We start from the raw sequence: 22,428 nt of genomic DNA on the forward strand, positions 1-22,428 counted from the left end.
ATGAATTCTTAACAGGTAACAATTATTGTATTATACTATAAATTTAAAAAATATTTGTTTGGTAAAATCTGGGCACTAGTTGCAATTTTTTAGGACGATTTGCTTTTTGAATCCATGATTCACTGGCATAGGTAGCACATCAAACTTCGACGTAACCGATGTGATGCTAATGAATACATGTTGTGAAGGAGAAAGTCAATATAGAATTAGTGTTGGAAATGGAGTATGTGACCATTAAATTTGATGATAAAATTAACAGCAAATTAAAAGAAAAGTATATCTTTTTACTTTAATGAAGGTTGAAAGAAACTGATCGTGAAAGAAAAGATTTACGAGAGAAAATGAGATAAAATAGAAAGAAGAAAACTCAGAAAAAAAAATAGAGAGAAGTGAAACTTTTGGGGCAGGGGTAAAACAGTCTGTACATGCTAAATTTGCTACAGGAATTTTTGTTTTACATACCCAAATGGTAGTTTGCTAATATTGATCACTTTTATGTATATACAGCAAATTAACTCAAAGAGTCAATTTGGTAGAAACTCAAAGAAGAACACGATATTAGCAAAATACCGTATACAGTAAAACTTAGTGTGTCAGGGTAGATACTGTATATATCTAGTTACGTAAAAGCCCTTCTTTGATCTTTGATCGATATTCTCTACCCAAACAAGATCAAACACCCAAACGTCTCGCTATCGGAGAATGCGCGACTGACGACGACGATCGGCTGAACAGAGGGGCAGAACAGGTAGAGGAACAGCCATGAGGCAAGGAGGCAGAGGAGGCAGAGGAGGAAGACGAGGGAGAAGGGATCATCACGAGGGAGAACCCGACGATCCAGTGGTTCTGGCGGTTCCGGCGGAAAGAGAGCTTCAAGCGGCATGAGAGGGACCAACGCGGCGGTGGATCGGGAGGAGGACGAGAACGCGCCGGAGGATGGAAACACGCCAGACACGTCGGAGAGGGAAGAGAGCTCGGAGAGGAGCTCTGGGTGGCGGGAGAAGATGTCGTGGCGGGAGATGATGTCGTGGCGGAGCTGGGCGTCGAGGAGGCGGATCACTTGGTGGAGACGCTTGGCGGTGGAGGTGGGGGATCCGGAGGCGAGTGCGGCGGAGGAGGGATATCTCCGCGTCGGAGAGGGAAGAGAGCTAAGAGAGGAGCTCGGGGTGGCAGGAGACGACGTCGTGGCGGAGCCGGGCGTTGAGGAGGCGGATCGATTGGTGGAGACGCTCGGCTGTGGAGGGGAGGATTTAGAAGTGACGAAGAAGATGATGATTGTGGAAGGGTATTAGAGTCATTAATTTTTAAGTACAGTACGTTAATAGTGTCAAATGGTAGATCCTTAATTAGTCAAAATTGTTTGTGTATACAATGCAAATACTCTATAATTTAATTCAGTCTCCGTTGTTTTTTCCTATAGCTACCCCAGACGCTGCGACTGATAAAAGAACAGGGCTTATATCTTTTAATTTTATTACTAGATTTGAGAACAATGCAGCTAATACGCTATGCAGTTAATAAGATAGCAAAAAACGGCTTTGGCAAGCATGTCTTCTGGTAATATTGTTGTATTAACTTTTAGTAGAACTAGAGATTTTTTCCGCGCTTCGCGCGGATTATATCTTATAAATTTATTTTATTTATAATATTATTTATCGGTTTTTTTCTTTTATATTAACTTCTTGTTTTTCCAATGTTAGTTTTTCTTAATTTAAATTTATATGTTTATAATTTTTAATTTTTCTTGTTGTAAATAGAGAATTATATTTTTTATTGATAGTTTTTTGTATGTGACATAAACTTTTTGAAATTTTAAAATAATGTTATATATAGTACGATTAACACATTAAAGAAGAAAAACATATTGAGGCACATTTTACACAGGTTTTATATGCATAATTTTAAACATTATATACGTATATATTATAAGTTTGAAACATGTAAATGCTTTCTAAAGCTAAATACTTGTTCTGAGTTTACATAACTTATCGAAAGTTTTATCTCTTTTTAAATTCAAATCACAGAAAAAATATCAAAAAGTCAGTATATATGGGTTTTTTGGGCTTTAAAATCAACACTGAAAAATTAAATGAATCAGATAACAACAGTTTTATAAACAAGTGGATAAAATTTGACCGAGCCAAAGATTTTCACACAATATGTTCTTTTTTCTTCAAATTGCGAAGAGCCTATAGGCACAAGAAAAAAAATCATAATTTTTGTTTTCACTTATATAACATTTTTTCTCCTTTACACACGAAGTTTATTACACTGCTATAAGAAATGGAGAACTCTATTCATATAAGATTCACATCTATGCATTTTGACAAAGAAGAATTTTAGTCATCTTTAGTTTCGGAATGGTCCAACTTCAGTCATATACACTATATTTTCTCTATGATTCAAATCTTACAATTTTAATATATGTGCAGATTTCCATGTGAAAAAGCATGCACGCCATCTATCATTCAACCTATTATTTTTTCCAAAGTAAACACTATAATCCTCGTTTGGTTAGCTCCACAAACTAATCTCTTTGGATCAGTTTACTAAAAAATATGGATACTAATGTCAGAAAAGAATATAAACACTATCAACAACAAATATTGGCACAAGACTATTTGGTTCAAGGAACATATTCCACGTAATGCGTTTATATTATGGTTGGCTTTGCGGAGAAGACTGCCAACCAAGGATCGCTTGAGGCGTTGGGGGTTAAATGTCTCAGGAACGTGCGTCCTTTATAATCTGGAAATAGAGACTCACCATCATCTCTTCTTTGAGTACTCTTTCTCTCGCTTGATATGGGAGCCTTTTGCTGCTGAAGTTTAGATTTCTCCTCCGGCTGATCTACACTCTGTTGCAGCCTGGATCAATCAACCTCACGTCAACGCAGATGCACATGCTACTCCAGTCATCAAGCTCTACTTTCAGTCATCCATCTACCTGCTGTGGAAAGAGCGTAATGCTCGTGTGTTCACATTTGTCTCCTCACCTTCATCAGTCATCCTTGTCTCTCTCGACCGTATGATGCGTGACCGTCTCCTCTCTTACCCGGTAAGTTCTTCTTTCTCCTCTTCTCTACTTCTTTTTATTTTTCTTGTATAAGACTTCCTTAAGGCTTTTTTTATCTTGAGTTGTTGTTGGTTGTTTTTATTTCTTTGTTGTAATAAGTTGTTTAAAAATAACAGTGTAACTTTTCAGAAAATGATAATCTTAACATCTTACAAAAAAAAAACAACAAATATTGACTTATTTATGTGAATATATATTTTATTTTAAATCATTATAGTTGACGAAGAAAACACCATAATTTGTACAACAAATTTTCTTAGATTCACCTCATCATACTCACCATTTTACCATTTTAATTACATAATTTTACATGAGCTTCTTCACCCTCCCCAATTATTTTCTCTTTATTTATAACTACAATATAAAGTTATAAACTATATATATTATAAATTAATAATTTATTTATCCTTGAAGTCTAACAATTAAAAATATAACATAATTCAATATAAATATATGATTCTATTAATAAATTAGCAGTTACAAATTTGAAATTTCTAAAAATATCAAAAGTCGTATGTTAGTTAATTATTTTCTAAATGACATCTATTTTTAATTTTTTTTGGATGAGAATATTTTGGTTGAGGTGGATAGTCTCAAAAGCCTTGAATTTAGTCCCTTTTATATAGTTGGATAATTTGCTTGAATGAGTTAGAGTGAACCAAACGTAATTTAACCAAATAAATTAAATGTAGAGTAACCATTAATTCTCTGTAAATTAAAAAAAAATCAATTAATCTTTTCAGCAGCGGAGGTACTGAATGAAAGTATATAATTCTATCTAATCAAATATCTCATTTTCTGTTTCCACATAATAAATCATATATAAATACATAACTAAATGGAACATAACAATATGTTAGTTTTATATTTCAGCCCAAAAAAATCAAATAATATGTCATCAATCAAATAATTATACACACCAAAACTGCAAACGGTCATGTATATACTTTTAATTTACACAAATCATAATTGATTTTTGTACTCTTATACATTTACTTTTGAATGAATTGGTACTTTGATTTTTTTTATTATACTTCTTTTTTTTTTTTTTAGATATTGTGAAAGAAGAAATAAATGACTCAATGTAATAGAGTAAACATATTATTAGATACACAATATAAAAGTTTGTTACTGTTATATTTTTTCTATGTTTTTTTTTTGTTGTACATCATGTTTTCTTATTTTATGATCAAGTTATTATCCATGTATAAAACATATATTTTTATTATAATTTGGATATAAGAATTTTTAAAAATTACATAGCAAAGTTGTGTATATCAAAAGCTTCATGCCATTCTTTATGTCTCTCATCGAGATAACCAAGAACCAAATCAACTGTACCATCACCACCTGCCACCTATCCTCATTATCATTGCCACTGAAACCACCTACCACCTATCATCATCATCACCTGAGGTCAAAATGTCTTACAGACCTGTTGTTTCCATGCGAGATACATTTGAACTTTGAAGCATTTCTGCTGATGCACATACATTACAACTTTTGAGCTGAATTCTAATTTTCTTTGGGGAAAGAACTCTTTCTATTTTGTTACATACACTGCAGCAAAAAAAAAATCCACCTACGAAAAATCTTGCTCCATTTTAAAAAATTGGAAAGATTAAAAACCACATCAACTATAGAAACGAAAGCTACAAATTGTTGTGCAAAAAGTTTCTAGAACAGAAAATTTAAGACCGGGTTCTGTTCGTTAACTATAAATATTTCAGCAAGAGAACAGGTCCACTCATCTGAACCAAGGAAACAAATCAGATTTTCAAAATTGTTCAACTGTTGTACAATAGCATAGTATTCTTCACATGGCAAGTTGAAATAGATAGTTCTACTGTGAAAAACTGAAAACAAGGTTATGCACACTGGACCACTAATAAAAGGTATTACTGTAGATTTTTAGCCAAAAGAACTTGTCTAACTGGCATAAAACCCTCCAACTCAGAAAGCTTCAAAAGTCCGATAAAATTGGGTGTGGACTTATCAGATTTCTGTAGATTAGCAGAAGCAGTGTCTAAATTGTATACAAATAACATGCCAAGCTTAGTGATGACATATACCAAGTGAAATTGTGAGAGACCTGTGGGAAAAAAAGGTGCTATGATTTTTCACCAGAAACTACGGAAGTTAAATTAACTTGTAATGCAACTACAAACATGCATTTGGGGAAAAGGGATCTGCCTGCCTATTTGAAACTGATGGTTTTCCTGCAAAAAAAAAACTATTTCCTACAAATGTAGCGAAAGATGCAAAATAACCATGAAAATATCAAGCAGTGGAGAAACCTAGCCTGTTTGTGCACCAAGCTAAATGATTCTGCTGTGATCTGTCCAGCATTGAAGCTCTTGAATTCAAAGAATATAATAATAGAAGGAGATCACATTCCTAGGTATATATCATTAATAATGTTTTTTCATACTGCAGTTAAATATTAGACTTGAAATGAATTCACAAAGGAACAACATACTTTACCCTAAACTGAGAAAATAAAGCAGGATGTGCTTCAATAGCCTGGCTCCGCTTTAAGTTTCTTCTGGTCTCAGAGACTGCAAAAAATAAGAAGGGTGCATGACAATTAATAAACAGTACATTCTTAAGTCTTAACTTACTTCCAGTTCTGTTCAAGTACAGCTTTTTTTGGTTAATACATACACCCTTCACCACCGATTGAATTGACTGTACACATGAGACTATTAAGTCCAAGGGATGTAAAAGAACATAGTAGACACACTCTAAAGTTTCAGTGTGTAGGACACAACATTCTTACAACTCTTCTTCTAGCAAATAAAACAATGCTTACCTCAGAGACTTATTTGAGTAGCTGCTTTTAAGACATTATTTGACTGAAGATCCATCGGTTTGTATGTAATATTCCTGCACAAACCTGAAAAAGATAGATATTGTATCAGAGACAATATTTGAGCAAGAACCCTTACGATCTAACTGTCCTCTGAAACAATGGCCGCTTTTCCGTCTTCTTCCTTTTCGTCATCCTCAGACATGTCATCAGTTTTTTCAGACTCTAATCACCATCGAAATGATCGCCGTCACTACAGTAGTAGCGACCGAGACATCGACTCGCTCAAGATGACAAAAGAAGAGCCAACTCCAGTCCGTGGATTAAACATGATATCAACTAAGAGATTCGCTGCTTTGATAGCCAGCACCGGATGTGCTTTTATGGGTTTATGTGATTTTGTGTTGAGCAGAGAATATGAGTAGGAGTTTATATAGGGTGAAAAACTGAGGGAGTAGGAACCCTTCCATGTCTTACGATCGATCCATCCTTCTTGAGAAAGCTATGGCCTTTTGGTAGAGTGGAGGATTAGGTTACGGGAAGGAGGTAGTAGGAGAATTAAGGTTGGGCCGGAATGGGCAAGGTTGGGCCGGAATTTCAAATTGGTTTGAGATCCAGCCCATAGTGACATGGCAATATGATAGGTGGGGATTATTTTGCCCATGTGGCACCCTTTAGAACATCCCAAATTAGCTTCTTTTATATAGTAGGATCCCTGCATTAAAAGGTTTCCAAACAAAAGGAGAATTTGATGCAACACAAATCTCCACAAAGGAGTCATAATGGTAAAGATAATCCAACCACAAACAAGGCACATGTATAATAGAACTCTTGTTAAGAACAACACATTTGTGAACAAACGAGTCATACAGATGTTCTTGGTTGTTGGTAGATTAACTATCTCATTTCGTTTGGGAAAGTTGTCTTCAAAGGCTCATGAAGTTTCCTTGCGCGAAAATCTCATGTCCGGTTCTGTAGAGTGGCAGTAAGGGTCGACATCAAAGGTTTGGCACTAAAAACACCATCTTCTCAACATTGGAAGAAATCGTTATGGTCCTGCAAATGCTCTTGAACCGTCAGGTCACTGTAAAACGCTTCAAATCAATCGAAGCCACCGTTGAGTTTATAGGAATGTTGTTCTTTACAAGTGTTTTCTATCTCCTGATTATCCCCTCGTTATTTGAATTACTTTGGTGATTTTGTTTATGCATTTTCTTTAGATATAAATGCTTTGATCTTTGTAGCAGCTGTGTTTTCCTTTTCCGGTAATGGAGAGTAACTTTGGTTACTATATTGCACCAAAAAACTTTTAGTAGAATGAAATAACATCTTTGTCCAAGAAAACACATATTTTTGGGTGAAACTCCTTTGAGATACTTCTTTCAAAAAAAACTCCTTTGAGATACTATTATTGCTCATCCTTAACATCTGTTAGCTATCTATATTATTATTTGTTGATTTGTCATATTCTCCATAATTTTAAGTTTAATTATATTTTAAAATATTTATTACCTTTAATAAATAATTTGATTAGATTTGTTATATATAATTACTCATAAATTAAAAAAACAAATTTCATGAATTTGATAATCATCATTATCTAAAAAGATTCCATATTATGTATCCAAAAAAAATATTTTACATCATAATCTTTTGAATATTTTAAAAAAAAATATATATAAATAAACGTATATTATTTATGTATGTATGAATGTTTTCAATTTTATTTTACGTAATAAAAATATTTTAATAAAAAACTTTATCTTATATAATTTATTAATAATTAATTAATTATTAAATATTTCAAAAGCATGAAAATAATTTATTAAAATGGTTTTTGAATTGATAATATATATATTTACAAATTTTTGTAAAATTATTAAGTAGTGCTTTGTAAATTGTTTGGTATTCAGATTAACAAGGGTTTAAACAACCGTATTGTAAACCGAAACTATTTAAGGGTTTTACAGAAATCTAAAACAACTGAATCGATTTCGGGTCAAGGAAATGATACGAGCTCAGTCGATTGACCACGACAAACCATGACCACTCCACCACCTGGGCTGCTATACAGGTAATCATCCTAAAGAGCCACGTGTCATCACACATTCTCCTGACTTTTTTCCATAATCATGAAACCCACAACACAAATAATCAAATCCACTCTAATTCATAATCTGCAGTGATCAACACATATTTTGGGGTAAATCCTCGTTTGAGATTCTTACCATTATTACTCATGCTCTAACATATTTTATCTTTTGGTTTACTTATCGAATTAGACCAAACAAAACCAAACCAAAGCTGAACCGTATCGTAAACCAAAACTATTTTGATTTTACCGAAATCTAAAACAACCGGATCGATTTCGGGTCAATCAAATATTATATGAGGTCAGGTCAATCGATTGATCCGACAAAACACGACCACTCCACCACCTGCGAGAGATAATCATTCTAAAAGCCGCCACGTGGCATCACACATTCTCCTGACTTTTCCATAATCATGAAACCCACGAACACTAACCCAATAACGACTCTCAATTGGATATTCATCCAGATCTATATTGTTGTTAAGCGAAAATGGAGGAGAGTTTGATCAAGCGCCTCGAAGCTGCGGTTACGAGGCTCGAAGGAGGAGGAGGAGGAGTTACTCTTTCCCGCGGAGGAGATTTCTCTTCCGGCGCCAATGTCGCGGCGGCCTCTGATCCATCGATTCTGGCTTACGACGATCTGATTTCGCAATGCGTCGGCAGGATTATCACCGCGGCGGAGAAGATCGGCGGACCTGTTCTCGACGTGACGAAGATCGTCGCCGAAGCCTTCGCCGCGCAGAAGGAGCTGCTTGTTCGCATCAAGCAAACTCAGGTAAAACGGGAAACATTACAATCCTGCTAATACCAGTTGTAATCGGTTCATGGATTTGGATTGGTTTTGATTTTGAGCAGAAGCCTGACATGGCTGGATTAGCTGGATTTCTCAAGCCGTTGAATGATGTTACGATGAAAGCTGACGCTATGACTCAAGGAAAGAGGAATGATTACTTCAATCACCTTAAGGCTGCTTCTGATAGTTTATCTGCATTGGCTTGGATTGCTTTCACCGGGAAAGATTGTGGTAAGCTAAGCTGAGCCATTATGTTTTTGGTAATCTGTCACTGTGAATGATTGTGATGTGGTTTTCAATATTTTCCTTGCAAAAGGTATGAGTATGCCAATAGCTCATGTGGAGGAAAGTTGGCAGATGGCTGAGTTCTATAGCAACAAGGTGGATGATGCTCTTTCTATGCTTTCTGGAAAACATATTGCTTTTTCGGATTGTATATGCTTAAATTGCTCTTTTAATCATGTGAGGAGCTATGTGTTCTTCTTTAGGTTTTGGTGGAGTACCGTAACAAAGACGCTGATCATGTGGAGTGGGCTAAGGCCTTGAAAGAGCTTTACTTACCTGGTTTAAGGGATTATGTTAAAAGTCATTACGCCTTGGGACCTGTTTGGAATGCGTCAGGGAAGCCTGTTAGTGCTCCTGCAAAGGGTCCACCTGGTGGTGCTCCTGCTCCTCCCCCAGCACCATCTGCATCTCTCTTTAGTTCTGAGTCTTCGAAGCCGTCATCGTCGTCGAACCAGAAGCAAGGGATGTCTGCTGTTTTCCAGCAGCTCAGCTCAGGTTCTGTGACCTCAGGTACGTTTGAGTTTGCGTGCGGCTTCATATTTTTCTGAAACTTTGGAATATGATTCACAAGTAGCTTATTATTCGTTCTTTGGTTTACAGGTCTTAAAAAGGTGACGGATGATATGAAGACAAAGAACCGTGCTGATAGATCTGGAGCAGTGAGTGCCATTGAGAAGGAAACTCGTACCACCACTAAACCAGCCGTTTCGAAAACTGGACCAGCGAAAATGGAACTTCAAATGGGTCGCAAGTGGGTTTTTTTTTTTTACTAACAAACAACTAGATGATGCAAATTCAAACTATGGTGGAAGTCCTCTAATATGGCTTCTACTGAACTATTAGGTGGGCTGTTGAGAACCAAATTGGGAAGAAGGACTTGGTTATCAGCGAGTGTGATTCCAAACAGTCTGTGTATGTATTTGGTTGCAAAGATTCTGTCTTGCAGATACAAGGTAACTCTGCGGCATTCCAGTTCTACTGTAAAAGTTTGGAAAATTGCTAAAATAATGTTCGAGTTTCTTACTGTTTTTCCGTATCTGTAGGAAAAGTCAATAACATCACCATTGACAAATGCACCAAAATGGGTGTTGTCTTCACGGTGAGTGGGACAATACTGTTTCCTCTTACATTCCCACTTTATTCAGAGAGGCGATTTCTAGTAATGAAAAGTCTAACATGTCTGTATAGGATGTTGTTGCTGCATTTGAGATTGTGAACTGCACAAACGTTGAAGTACAATGCCAGGTATGTTTTCTATCATAATGGCCAAAAAACATATGATGTAGTTCTAATTGCTGCAGTTTTTCCGTGAACAATGATGTTTTTGCTCTGTCTATACGTCATCTATGGCTCTTTCAGGGTTCAGCTCCCACAGTCTCTGTGGACAACACAACTGGCTGTCAATTATACCTAAACAAAGACTCATTGGAGACAGCTATTACAACAGCTAAGTCGAGTGAGATAAATGTAATGGTCCCTGGTGCTTCCCCTGATGGAGATTGGGTATGTCTTTCCTCTTTTTGTAACCATGACAATTGATCTCCTTGTATTCCTGGGATTTATACATCGAGCAACGAAATATTTCTCGAGTCTAGTTACTGTGGGTGCTACCAAAATTCAGAATTCATTAATGACAAGCTTATTATAACCAAGGACTTGTGTATGTTTGAGTGAAGTGACACAGTTCATTAAAGGAATCATTCTCATAATGTTTTTTTATTATACAACAACGTAGGTGGAACATGCATTGCCTCAACAGTACAACCATATGTTCACTGAAGGGAAGTTCGAGACAACGCCGGTCTCTCACTCAGGTGCCTAAGTAAAGAGGAATAATCTCTGTTCAGTCTGGGTTTTTGCTTAAATATGAGGTCTTCTTTTAACTTGTTTTCGTCTAATTATAATAGAAGAGAATCTGGTTTGTTTGTGGTTCTGTCTCCATCCCCCAGTTTTGGGATTGGATGTTCTTTTGTTTTTTTTTTCTTTTCGTGATGTTGATCATCTCGTCTTTTGTTCGTCCTTGAGGCTTTGGACTGGATTGGATTTAATATTTTTTTGTGCGCGCTCATACTTTTTTTCTGAGCTATTGCTGATGAGAAAAGGTTGTTCCTGTTTTTGGAATATGCAAATTTATATATATATATATATATATATATATATATATATATATATATATATATATTATTCAACCTTTTTGGTTTTGTTTTGTAAATGATGCGAGCGATTGTTGACAAAAAAAATGATGCGAGCGTTGTAGTTAGAAATAGAGGAAAAGTATATTAAATTATGTCAAATGCTAATAGAAAAGTATATTAAATTATGTCAAATGCTAATAGAAAAGTATATTAGTCAACATCACAGTCGTATGTTAGTAATTGTTCAAATAATTGAGCTACAAAACCAAAACCACAGAGAAAAACTAACGGCAAAAGAGCAAATTCCCGAACAACGACGTCGTTTGAGCATTGTGAATGGGGTCCACTTTTGTTATCCCAAATGGGAACAGTCAATTGTCGTCTTCCTGTCAGGTCAGAGACATCAACAAGAAGAAGAACACGAAGCGTGTCTGAATGCTTCATCTCTTCTTCTTCTCCTCCTCCTCCTCCCACTCTTTCTAGGGTCCGACCATGAACTTTCCTCTCCCCTAAACATTTGCTCTCTCTAGTTTCTCTGATCGGCGACGGAGAAGACCAACTCCGAAGCGGGAATGTCTGTCTCCGAGCTCAAAGAGCGCCACGCCGTCGCAACAGAGACCGTTAATAACCTCCGTGACAGACTTATACAGAGACGCCTCCAGCTACTCGACACCGATGGTTTCTTGCTTCTCTTCCTTCTTCACAATCTACCTCTCATGGTTGAAGACATCTTGTTCTTAGTGTTTTTTATTTCTCTGTGTTTGAATTTTGACAGTGGCCAAGTACACGGCGGCGCAAGGTCGTTCTCCGGTGAAATTCGGAGCGACGGATCTAGTTTGTTGCCGTACTCTTCAAGGACACACGGGGAAGGTGAGTGAGAGAGAGAACTTCAATCTTATCTCTTATCTCACAAGTAAACGAGCAACTTTTTTTTTTAACTTTAATAGGTTCATTCATTAGACTGGACACCGGAGAGTAACCGGATCGTGAGTGCATCTCAAGACGGTAGATTAATAGTATGGAACGCTCTAACGAGTCAGAAAACTCACGCTATTAAACTCCCTTGTGCATGGGTTATGACATGTGCCTTCTCTCCTAATGGTCAGACTGTTGCGTGTGGTGGGTTGTTGGAGAGTGTTTGTTCCATCTTCAGTCTTAGCTCGACCGCAGACAAAGACGGAACTGTACCGGTTTCGAGAATGCTCAGTGGTCACAAGGGGTATGTTTCGTGCTGTCGGTATGTCCCAAATGAGGATGCTCATCTGATTACTAGTTCAGGTGATCAGACCTGTGTCTTGTGGGATGTTACTACTGGTCTTAAAACTTCTGTTTTTGGCGGCGAGTTTCAGTCTGGACATACTGCTGATGTACTAAGGTATGGATTTTGCTTCCATGTGGTTGTTTTTTTTGGCATCACTTTGTTTATACGGTTTCTAAAGTACCGTATCTTTAGGCATAGGCGTTCGGGTTTAGTTTCTTAGGTCCAATTTAGGTTTTATATATGTTCAAGTTGGTTCGGTTAATAATACTTCGATTTCGGGTAGCTTTTATAACTCTGTCTAAGACCTATTTTCGAATCTAACTCTTATTAGTATTCGCTTTCTAAGTATCTTAAATGTCAGATCAAAATAAATATGAAATTGAGTATTTGATATACCGATATAGATTTGTTGTAGGTAATCTTATAGGTTTTGGTCTATAGGATAGGGAGTTGAATTGATTTGTGTATAAATTTAGTATGGGTAAGAGTATATTTTGGAGTTTAGCGAAACTCATGCCTTTATCTAACTGTTGTGTCCCATGTCTTACAGTGTATCAATCAGTGAATCAAACCCAACTCGGTTCATATCTGGTTCATGTGATACCACTACACGCTTGTGGGACACTCGCGATGCAAGCAGAGCAGTGGGGACGTTTCATGGGCACAAGGGAGATGTGAATACTGTCAAGTTCTTTCCGGATGGGCATAGATTTGGGACTGGATCAGAAGATGGAACATGCAGGTTGTATGACATTAGGACTGGTCATCAACTCCAGGTGTACGAGCCACAAGGTGATGGTGAGAACCTGCCTGTGACCTCCATCGCATTCTCTGCCTCGGGGAGGCTTCTTTTCGCTGGCTACGCTAATAACAACACCTGCTACGTTTGGGATACTGTCTTGGGAGAGGTAAGCTAATTAAATATTGAGTACTGAGTGGTGGGACTTGTTTTAGCTCATTGTGATTGTGTGGTTCTTTTGCAGGTTGTATTGGATCTGGGGGAGCTTCAGGATTCACACAAGAATCGGATAAGCTGTTTGGGGATGTCAGCAGATGGAAGCGCCTTATGTACAGGAAGTTGGGATTCAAATCTTAAGGTTAGTAGTGACACTCTAATATATCATATCATGTTATGTTTTTTCAGTGATATAGAAATTAAGGTAAGAATTAACATTGGATGTGTGTGTGTGTGTGTTTAATTACACACAGATATGGGCGTTTGGAGGGCACAGGAGAGTGATATGAAGGAGACAAAACAAACTTAAAGAGTCATGTATCTGCTCTATCTCCAGTTCTTGTGGTTGTTGTTAATATGTTATGTAGTCTGGAAGTAAAACACGGTCGGTTTGTAATCTTGTTGAGAAGGTGTTTTGCTTTTGATATAGTGGAGTTGTGTAAGAAAGGATCACTCTCTAGCCTGCACTTCAAATTCAGATCATTCCATGGAACTTGAAGACCAATATATATCATAAAAAGGAAAAACTCCAATGTCTGATAGTAATAATGTAGAAATAAAAGAAGGTAATATTACTATTTAAAAGAAAAGATTGTACTATGAGGTTGGTTAAGTGAGGATCTTTAGCAACATGAAGAAAACTATTTGTTTATTTCTGGCAACTCTTTCGTACTTGGAGAAGATACGTGAGAGATGATCCCTCAAGAGTTTTAGCCGTTGGCAACAATCTCGTGAATGGCCTCAGCGACAGAGACGTCCTCTGCTCTAACCGCCAGTTTCATTGCAATCTCCTTTGAGCTGTCCATCCCAAACTGTGCCCGCACTAACACTTTCACGTTCCCTATGTACACACCTGACAGTAAACAAGTGTGTGACCTTGCATTGCTCGGAACTGTCTCCGTCCCCTGCAATTTTGTTTCTCCAAGTGTCAGTTTCAAGTTATCACCAAACCCGGAAAAAACAGGAAGAAAAGGCAGGAAGAGAGACTAACCTCACAAGGCTGCATGCCAAGAAGATCGATGACAGCCTTTATAGCTTCTCCCAAACTCTCTCTTTGCCCCAGGCCATATTCATCTACGTGCTCATCTTCTTCATTCATGCTTTCCCATGCATTCCTGAAATTGGAGACACTCACTTTCAAGATGTAATCTGCAGATACAACCTCAAGATCCTCCAGCTGGTACTCATCTTCCACCCCATCGTCCTCTGCTTCTCCTGTGCTTGGGTCAACCTGTGTTACAAATCCCATTCATAATACACAAACAAATTAGTCATCTTGTTATCCTTTTTACCCATGATCAAATTAGAGTCATTCTAGAACTTCCACTTCATCTAAAGATTGAAAAAGGTAGAAATGAAAAGCAACATGTACCTCCTTAACAACAAAAGTCAATGTGTTGGAAAACTTTCCAACAGCGGGGACACCTGCTGGCTTCTCAAAAGCAACAAAGGCTTGACCAGGCGAATCGTAAGGAAGTGAGTTTAGTGCCTTCGAAGTTATTTCACTGAATTCCTCTGCTTCTGAAGCATCTACTATGACATTGACCTACAAAACAACTCATGCCATGAGGAAAGAGGGCATAAGCATAAGATAAGCTTTACACCAATGTTTTAGACCAATGGCTCAGTACCCTCTCCAACAACTGCTCTGGTATTGTGTTAGTGCAGTTGTACTGAAACACCACATGATTGTCAAAGATATGCTTTACAACATTGACGGCGTATTCCGTTTCTGCTTCAGTTAGCTCCACAGGTGAAGAAGACTGAGAAAAAGAAAGTACAAGTTAAAGCAATTAAGGTAATTAAATAACATTAGATTTAAACAGGAAAAAAAAAATCAGCGCCAACCTTGAAAAGTTTTCCAAAGGACGCAAACTCTGGAATAGATGAGAGAAGTCTTTCATAGCCTTCAAAACCAGAAGCAGGTGCAGCTGGTGGCGCACCAAGACCCGTGGGCTTTTTACCTTGGGCTTTCTTCTCTGCAAGGGGCTGAGATTTTACTTCCTTGGGCACAGAGTTGATATCAAAAGCTTCTTCAGAGGGATCCTGCAGGATCAAAGATATAAGATAACTGATGTACAAAGAAGCCTACGAAAATAAGAAAACCGAGAAATGATAAAACTCACATAATTCTTCAGACTAGTTTCCATGTTGGCCAGAGGAACCTCCAAGGAACCAAACAGAAACTCCTTGCTATCTTTATCAGCGTCAAGAGTACCATCACCACCAAGGACGCTCAAAAATAATGTTGCTCTATCACGTACCTTCAAATAAAGAGGTCAAAATCCATGATCAGATCAGCAAACAATTTGCATGTATCTTCCCAGAATATATTTGCAAAGTCAAACATATGAATGTATAATGATGCAACCCACTCAAGGGGCATACAAATAGCAGACAGAAACAAAAATGCACAGATACTACAACCAATAGACTAAGACTAGAAACGCACCTCATCATCACTGTCATAGATGCAGCGCTTCAGCAGAACGGTAATCCTGGGCTGTCGAGCATCCAAAGATTAAGCTCTTGACAATCAGTCATGGAAGATAAAATAAAGAACTAAGTTAACAATAGAACTGCACTTACCTTCAAGGATTCAACCATAAACCCAAACTTTGCTAGTGTCGAAACAGCAGCAGCCCGGACAGTGGCATTTTCCAGATGCACACGATTATAAATATATCGTATATACTTGCTTGGATCTGAGGTTTTGGGCCCTTCGATTCCCAGAAAATGAAGGATCTGTGCGAAAAAAACACATTTAAATACCACACACACACATGTTTTAATCGAAACATCAGATGGATCATGGAGAAGATGATTTACCTGTGTTGAAAGATATGTGAACTCACAATCTTCAATGAATTCACAAAGATGAAGCAATCCACCTTCCTTGGCATCAGGGATATCTCTGATAATGGTCACAATAGAATCTACTATTGCTCTTTTATACTCAAATCCACCTTCTTCCCTAAGAATGTTGCTTAAGAAGGTCATCCTGTAGATGAAAAGGTGACACATATTATTCATAAGCCACAATGCTATGAAAACAATGCTAGAGACTAAAAGTACAAATAGCACACCGTAAGACTTTACTTACAAGGATCTGTACTTGAGAGGAAATTTCACACACAACGATCTTATTGCGTCCACGACCACAATTTTGAACTCATCAGCAATATCTGACATAAAATTAGTTATCTGCTTCATCAAGCGCTCTACACTTGATTCGTTCCCTGTTTTCAGGAGAGTGGTGATTGCGAGTGTAGCAATGCTTCTGTTCTGGTCAGAAATTAAACTCTCCATATCAATGTTGCAGTTGGTGACAGCCATAGGATGAGTCATCGAAACCTGTGCGTCAAACTTACGTTTAGTGTACAATGAAACATTTTCTTTACCCTTGATGGCAAAGGAAACGAAGTTATCCAGAAAACTATAACATCCTTTCGGTGTGCATATACAATGAAAGAGTTGAAAAAATTGTTTATAAAGACTTTGATCAAGAGAGCATTGTAAACCTTGTTCAGAGTTCGGACAGCAGCAAATCTCAACACTGGTTTGGGGGAACTCAAAAAGAGCTGGAGAACAGTGATTGCTGGAGTCAATTCTCGGCTTGTCACACCATCAAGCTCAGTGATCGCCCTGGCAGCCTCAAGGATCACCATTTCTGCCTTATGGCGCAGACAACTCTCCAGAAACTCATAGAACGGACGTTCTCCAGATTGACCATGGTTGGACATGTCACGGATAACCTGCACAATAGAAACTAGAGCTGAATCGAAAAGTTACTTTCAACCACATATCAAATAATCAAAAGGCATGGAGCACTAACCTGACTGGTGTAGCGTATCAAAAGACACTGAGCCAATGGAGAACGAACAGATCCCCTGGTCAAGCTACCGACCAACTTGCTAACAGCCAAGCGATCATTTTGGCGTATCTGAACATGATGATTGATTGTCAATATCTATTAGCTAATTCTCATTATCTTAGTAAATGCAAAAAAGAAAAGCACATTGTGTTGGGAGCCTTTTCAAATCAATGTAACAGTAGCGACATATATCATTTTCTAACTCATATAACTTGGACAAGTCACAAGTCTTAGGCTATTCTTCCAACCAAACATGTAACATATGCTATCCGAGACAAATTCTAAATGACCATAGTAAAGAGCTATGATCGGCGCTACAAAAAACCTACTGTTTATGTTTCTAGTCAATACTCATAGTAACACATCTTTTGTCAACATACTTCTTCCCAGTGGATGTTTAATTAAACAAAGAACAGAAACATATACCAATTTACTTCGGTAACACCAATGCAACAAACTTACCTGATGGAGCAAAGCTAGGGCATGAAACTGAACGAGGGCTGATCTAGATTGAACACCTTCTTGAACCTCATTGCTCCATCTTTTAACAATTTCAGGGTTTGTCTGTAAACAACAATACAAGAATATAAGCATAACCTAACAAATACGAAACAACGAAACAGTTTTGAGTGTGTAGAAAGTTTACCCTTAGCAAGTGAAGCCCACTGACTAAAGCAGCACTTGAAACAACGGGATTCTTATCCACAATAGCTTGCTTCAAGTACCGCTCAATCTGAGTGAGAAGGGTCCCGTCAATAATCCGGCAAAGGACACGGATGGCATTAGCTCGATACATATCAATCTTACTGTTCATGTCCTTCATAAGTGAGCTCGTTACAATAATAACCTATGAGAGAAACACCAAACAAAACTCATCAGAAACATATACCTTACAATAAGAGTAGCATAAACTCTCATAATAAGGCAAACCTCATCAGACGATGGAGATAACTCCTTAATGATCAAGTAGACCATTCTCCTCAAGCCAGTGTCTTTTGATTGGAAAAGCTTTGTAACTGAAAAGAACACTTCCGTTGCTTCAACCTGCATTAAAATTCACAGAACATGATGCTTTAACAAATAAGAAGGTTATCATTTTATACACCAAATATGCGATGATATGTTCAAAAAGCAAATGAAAGTGAAACAGACCTTGGTGAAAGACTCTCCTTGGTTAAGCAAATAAAGGAGCTTTGTGATGACCTGAGAGCATCTTCGAGGATCAACCTGAGCGTCATTAAAGACTCTCGCTTCTTGAAGAACAGCTCCCTTCTCTATTCCCATGAATGGTGAATACTCCACTGAGAAACAAAACACCACAATTCAGACCGGATCATCGAATGTGGTAATAGAACCAAACTGAACAAATCTAAACCGGTTCCGTAATTACAACAAACGCAATAATAGTCTTTTGTGTAATTGTAGATCTAACACAACCAAATCAAATGATACATCGAATCGCACAGATCTGAAAACTTCAAATCTGAGAAACGGAGGAGGACGTACTCTCATCGTCGTGATCGTCGTCTTTCTTAACGAAAGGTTGCGCCATTGCTGATCTACCGAAAACTCCCTTACGCTGTCACTTCTCAGATCTCGCTACAGAGGATGAGAGAGTCTGAAACTGTGAGAGATCGAAAGAGAAGACAACTCAAAAGCTCTCGATCTGCTCTGCTGCTTCAAATTTATATGCTGAGGCTCTAAAGGTTAGGATCTTGCAGAGAGTGCAAATAAGAATGACGCGAGCGCTCCATTTGCAAAATAAGTTTTTTTCCCTTTTCAACAATTTAGATTCTATTTTTTTTTTTTTTCTTACGATAGATTTTGATCCACCCTTTTAAAATACAAAATTATTTTATACCAAGTTTTAGTTTAGGGGAAATTTCATATGTTAGTTTGTGTTTATATATACAAATCAGTTTGGATTTTGACATTTTGTTAATTAACCAATGTTTTGTAATTATCATAATTTAACAGTTAAAATTTATTTTAAAAACAAAATATTAGAGAAATTCATTGACCGATCACAATTTAATCAAACGATTATGTTTAAAAATATTTAAAATATTTTTCAAGAAACTATAATATAAAAGGAAACATATGTTTATTTTTAAAATAATTGTAGATTAAATTGGTTAGAAATACATTTGATATTTCTTTTCAATGAAATTACAAAAAAAAGGATTAATGCCACATTTCGTAAATCTTATTGTAACAAATGTTATTTTCATATAATATTGTTTTAATAAGAAAGACTACTTTATTCTTTAATTACAAATGACAAAATTATTATCTAGCTATTTTACAATTTGTTGAGATTTAAACATCTTTGTGTTGGAATAAGACTATAATCCCAACACTCATACTCAGAATTTTTTATTCATGTTCAAAGAATTTGTGTTACAATAACAATTTTAATAGAGAAAATGCTCAAACCACTACTATAATAATGATTATTTATACAACACTCATAAAATCCTGTTGTATGCATTATGTATAATAGTCTTTTCATTAATTGTATTGCATATGGTTTTCTCCGTAAGCATGAGAAAAATAATCTTCGAATTGATATGTTTTTCTCTATTATATGCCTTTTTGTTTTTATGGGCTAGATCATATACAAAAATTGGGCATATTTTCTACACAATCGGTAATTAAAATGTACATTTAGTGTTATTCAACTAAGAATTTGAGGTAATTTGTATTAGAAAGAAAAATTTATTGTTATTCAAACATCAATTTTAGAAACTCATTGTAAATTTTAGTATTATTAAATTTTGCATTTCATAAAATACTTTAAAATTTATTATCATTGTTATTCAAACAAATGATTCTTGCTGCTTCTTTTTGAAATAATTGGAATTGTGTTTTGCTTTTTCTTTTGAATCTTATCTTTGTCTTCTTAAGAAAGCTTACATCTTTGTATTAACAGTTGTTCAAGTTATGGCCAATGCAGTTTCTCTATGTATCTTCACCAAAACAAATAATGTTTAGTTATTTGCTATTTTTCTTAGTGTTAGTTTATCTTTAATCCGCTTTGTTATTAATCCTTATAATGGAGTTTTTCTATCTATAATGTGTAAATGACTATTTTGTTTTGTAAACATAGTTCATTCTCCCAAGTCGTCTTTGCAAAATTTAGTAATGAGAAAGACATCAATGATTTATGTGATTAATTTGAGCTAGAGTGGTCCAATGATGCTGTTGTTCGAGGTGAGCTTTCTTTATTGAATTTATGGCTTGAAAGATTATGTTTTCTGCTTGTTCCTTGCTTTGTGGGTCACCATTTTGCTCTAGCATTATTCTGTTTGAGGGTCTTTGGCATTTAGATAGTTAGTTGTGGTTTATTATGTCCAATGGTTTATTAGGTCTCCCATTTGTGGGCTATAGTTTCAGGAGACTTGGTGTGTTTATCTTCCTGCTCTAGTGTTTCATCCATTTTGTAACAAACTTTAGTAATGGAATTTCACAAGTCATTTAAGTGTTGATTCATCACATCTTTTGGATAGTTTATTGTTTTCTCATTATCTGTTTTTAGGGTCATCTTTCCAAAACGAACATCATCGGCTAAAATGGATTTTCAACAAAAGATGCTTGAAGATCATGTGAGGACAGGTAAAATTTTCGGCTCTTGATTTAGGATGCAAGCCCATCTGTGTTCGGTTGAGACTGTTGTTTGACCCTACCCTAGAAAGATAGCTCTTTATGAACCTCATTCATGTTTTCAGCTGCAGTCATGGAGAATCAGTCAGATTTTTATGGCGATATTGTCATCAATGTGGGTGCTGGGAGTGAAGGCAGGATGATTGGATAATATCCTATTTCACCATTATAACCAATAAAGACACATAATTTGGTCACTATAACTGATTGGGAGGTGCAGTTTCAATATGGCTGCAAAGACGATTTGAAAGGAGTTTTTGTACCTTCCAATCTGGTGGATCTCTTTATTTCTGCAGCAGATGCAAGGTCAGTGATAGTTGGTGTTCTGGTCGGCTTAGAGAAAAACAAAGTTACACATGTGTTACTCCCTCCTCAGTGGAGTACACATTGGGAATTGAACATAGCCGCTATACCTATGGATAACATGCACATGCAAGGCATGACACTGCTTGGTTTTGTAAGGACTGTCTCCCCTATAGACTGCAAGCTCCTCACTCCTACCACTTCTGATGTGCTCTTCAATATTTTGGTAAAGAAACCATTATAGGATCCAACTCCAACTTTCCACTGATGTTAGGAGTTTTCAAGGCTCCTAAGACAAATGTTGTAGTATAAAAGATTGTCGAACCAGTTCTGAGGGATATCAAAGCACTGAGAATGCAAGTACTCACTTAATCTAAGTGAAACCAATGATTTAGATGGGTTTTAAACTACTACTAAACTAGAAAGCAATAACAGAATGATACTTTCTTGACTAAGGGAAAAGAGAACTCATGGGCATAGGGATTAGACCTTGGGTGATCAAGTATCGAACTAAGGATGGCAAATGATCAATCAAACTATCAACCTTAAGCCTAGACACAATTCTAAGCAAGCTCTATGTCTAGATGAATGCTCATTTGCTAACATATCTCAAACATCAAATGTCTTTGGTTGAATAATATGAAAGCAATCATTACTAACAAGTCTATTAGCTATCTTAGCATTTTTAACAACAAATGTCTTTGGCAAAGTATACTAAAAGCCTAGGAGAGTTGTCTCAGGCATTTCATCAAACACCTTTTGGGTGGGAAATGTCTATTGATCAACTTTTGAGTGGCCAACTCAGAAGATGCATTATGAATACTTTACTAGCAAGGAACAAGAATGATCTACACTAAAACATCCTAGAACTAACCTAATCACCCTTAATCTCCCTAACCCATGAATTCAAAAGGTGATTACTCACTAATCTCCATGATTCCTCTTAAACCCATATTGGATTTCAGATTAACCATGTAGAGAAATAGATAAGAAATCAACAAGAACACAAGATGAAAGCAATGAAATCTGAATCAAAAAAGGTTTTTTACTAGTTCTTCTCTAGAAAAGAGATTATCTTCCTCAAAATGGCTTACAAAAGTACTTAACTTAGGTTTAGAAAGTGTAAAAACATCAAAACAAATGACCAAAAGACCCCTGAAATAACATAAAAATCGTCCAAGCA

At 36.6% G+C, this 22,428-nt stretch overlaps 4 protein-coding genes and 1 long non-coding RNA gene across 6 annotated transcripts; 3 read left to right on the top strand and 2 right to left on the bottom strand.

Annotated features, from left to right (window-relative positions):
* Positions 1 to 4,225: 4,225 nt before the first annotated feature.
* LOC108869373 lies at positions 4,226 to 8,102 on the bottom strand. Its single transcript, XR_001955685.2, has 2 exons — positions 5,888 to 8,102; positions 4,226 to 5,633 (listed from the first exon to the last, which is right to left on the bottom strand). It is a non-coding gene; the product is annotated as an uncharacterized LOC108869373 (long non-coding RNA).
* Positions 8,103 to 8,337: 235 nt separating this feature from the next.
* Positions 8,338 to 11,170, top strand: LOC103834410 (cyclase-associated protein 1). Its single transcript, XM_009110480.3, has 10 exons — positions 8,338 to 8,751; positions 8,832 to 9,000; positions 9,086 to 9,150; positions 9,258 to 9,564; positions 9,655 to 9,805; positions 9,898 to 10,007; positions 10,098 to 10,153; positions 10,243 to 10,299; positions 10,414 to 10,557; positions 10,790 to 11,170. The coding sequence occupies exons 1-10, from the start codon at positions 8,467 to 8,469 to the stop codon at positions 10,874 to 10,876; spliced, it is 1,431 nt and encodes a 476-aa protein (XP_009108728.1). The 5' UTR covers positions 8,338 to 8,466; the 3' UTR covers positions 10,877 to 11,170.
* A 291-nt stretch (positions 11,171 to 11,461) lies between these two features.
* On the top strand, positions 11,462 to 14,059 carry LOC103834412 (guanine nucleotide-binding protein subunit beta). 2 transcript variants are annotated; one of them, XR_004450064.1, is made up of 7 exons: positions 11,462 to 11,867; positions 11,965 to 12,059; positions 12,137 to 12,564; positions 13,001 to 13,358; positions 13,434 to 13,547; positions 13,660 to 13,821; positions 13,972 to 14,059. XR_004450064.1 is itself a non-coding variant. In XM_009110482.3 (6 exons), the coding sequence occupies exons 1-6, from the start codon at positions 11,762 to 11,764 to the stop codon at positions 13,693 to 13,695; spliced, it is 1,137 nt and encodes a 378-aa protein (XP_009108730.1). In that variant the 5' UTR covers positions 11,463 to 11,761; the 3' UTR covers positions 13,696 to 13,912. The 2 variants fall into 2 exon arrangements, 1 of the variants encoding a protein (XP_009108730.1); XM_009110482.3 differs by lacking the exon at positions 13,972 to 14,059 and having other exon boundaries at positions 11,463 to 11,867; positions 13,660 to 13,912.
* Positions 13,894 to 19,068, bottom strand: LOC103834411 (coatomer subunit gamma). The gene is made up of 17 exons (XM_009110481.3): positions 18,786 to 19,068; positions 18,432 to 18,580; positions 18,210 to 18,323; positions 17,926 to 18,126; positions 17,742 to 17,843; positions 17,241 to 17,348; positions 16,927 to 17,160; positions 16,509 to 16,759; positions 16,235 to 16,406; positions 15,995 to 16,150; positions 15,858 to 15,908; positions 15,532 to 15,669; positions 15,254 to 15,451; positions 15,037 to 15,168; positions 14,778 to 14,951; positions 14,397 to 14,636; positions 13,894 to 14,310 (listed from the first exon to the last, which is right to left on the bottom strand). The coding sequence occupies exons 1-17, from the start codon at positions 18,829 to 18,831 to the stop codon at positions 14,116 to 14,118; spliced, it is 2,661 nt and encodes an 886-aa protein (XP_009108729.1). The 5' UTR covers positions 18,832 to 19,068; the 3' UTR covers positions 13,894 to 14,115.
* Positions 19,069 to 20,851: 1,783 nt separating this feature from the next.
* LOC103834535 lies at positions 20,852 to 21,489 on the top strand. The gene is made up of 3 exons (XM_009110603.1): positions 20,852 to 20,894; positions 21,008 to 21,057; positions 21,163 to 21,489. Exons 1-3 carry the CDS (start codon positions 20,852 to 20,854, stop codon positions 21,487 to 21,489), a joined length of 420 nt encoding a protein of 139 aa, XP_009108851.1.
* The last annotated feature ends 939 nt before the right edge of the window (positions 21,490 to 22,428 follow it).

This window comes from Brassica rapa, chromosome A08, assembly GCF_000309985.2.
Source record: "Brassica rapa cultivar Chiifu-401-42 chromosome A08, CAAS_Brap_v3.01, whole genome shotgun sequence".
NCBI lineage: Eukaryota > Viridiplantae > Streptophyta > Magnoliopsida > Brassicales > Brassicaceae > Brassica > Brassica rapa.

Bases quoted from the DNA above. Each gene is read 5' to 3' on its own strand.
- LOC103834535 (XM_009110603.1), top strand. From the start codon at position 20,852: ATGGATTTTCAACAAAAGATGCTTGAAGATCATGTGAGGACAG. The intron at 20,895-21,007 runs GTAAAATTTTCG...TCATGTTTTCAG, and splicing joins TGAAGATCATGTGAGGACAG to CTGCAGTCATGGAGAATCAG. The intron at 21,058-21,162 runs GTGGGTGCTGGG...TGGGAGGTGCAG, and splicing joins ATGGCGATATTGTCATCAAT to TTTCAATATGGCTGCAAAGA.
- LOC103834410 (XM_009110480.3), top strand. From the start codon at position 8,467: ATGGAGGAGAGTTTGATCAAGCGCCTCGAAGCTGCGGTTACGAGGCTC. The intron at 9,806-9,897 runs GTGGGTTTTTTT...CTGAACTATTAG, and splicing joins GAACTTCAAATGGGTCGCAA to GTGGGCTGTTGAGAACCAAA. The intron at 10,008-10,097 runs GTAACTCTGCGG...CCGTATCTGTAG, and splicing joins TTCTGTCTTGCAGATACAAG to GAAAAGTCAATAACATCACC.
- LOC103834411 (XM_009110481.3), bottom strand. From the start codon at position 18,831: ATGGCGCAACCTTTCGTTAAGAAAGACGACGATCACGACGATGAGA. The intron at 14,952-15,036 runs GTACTGAGCCAT...GTTGTTTTGTAG, and splicing joins CAGAGCAGTTGTTGGAGAGG to GTCAATGTCATAGTAGATGC. The intron at 14,637-14,777 runs GTACATGTTGCT...TTTGTAACACAG, and splicing joins TGACTTTTGTTGTTAAGGAG to GTTGACCCAAGCACAGGAGA.
- LOC103834412 (XM_009110482.3), top strand. From the start codon at position 11,762: ATGTCTGTCTCCGAGCTCAAAGAGCGCCACGCCGTCGCAACAGAGACC. The intron at 11,868-11,964 runs GTTTCTTGCTTC...GAATTTTGACAG, and splicing joins CCAGCTACTCGACACCGATG to TGGCCAAGTACACGGCGGCG. The intron at 12,565-13,000 runs GTATGGATTTTG...CATGTCTTACAG, and splicing joins CATACTGCTGATGTACTAAG to TGTATCAATCAGTGAATCAA.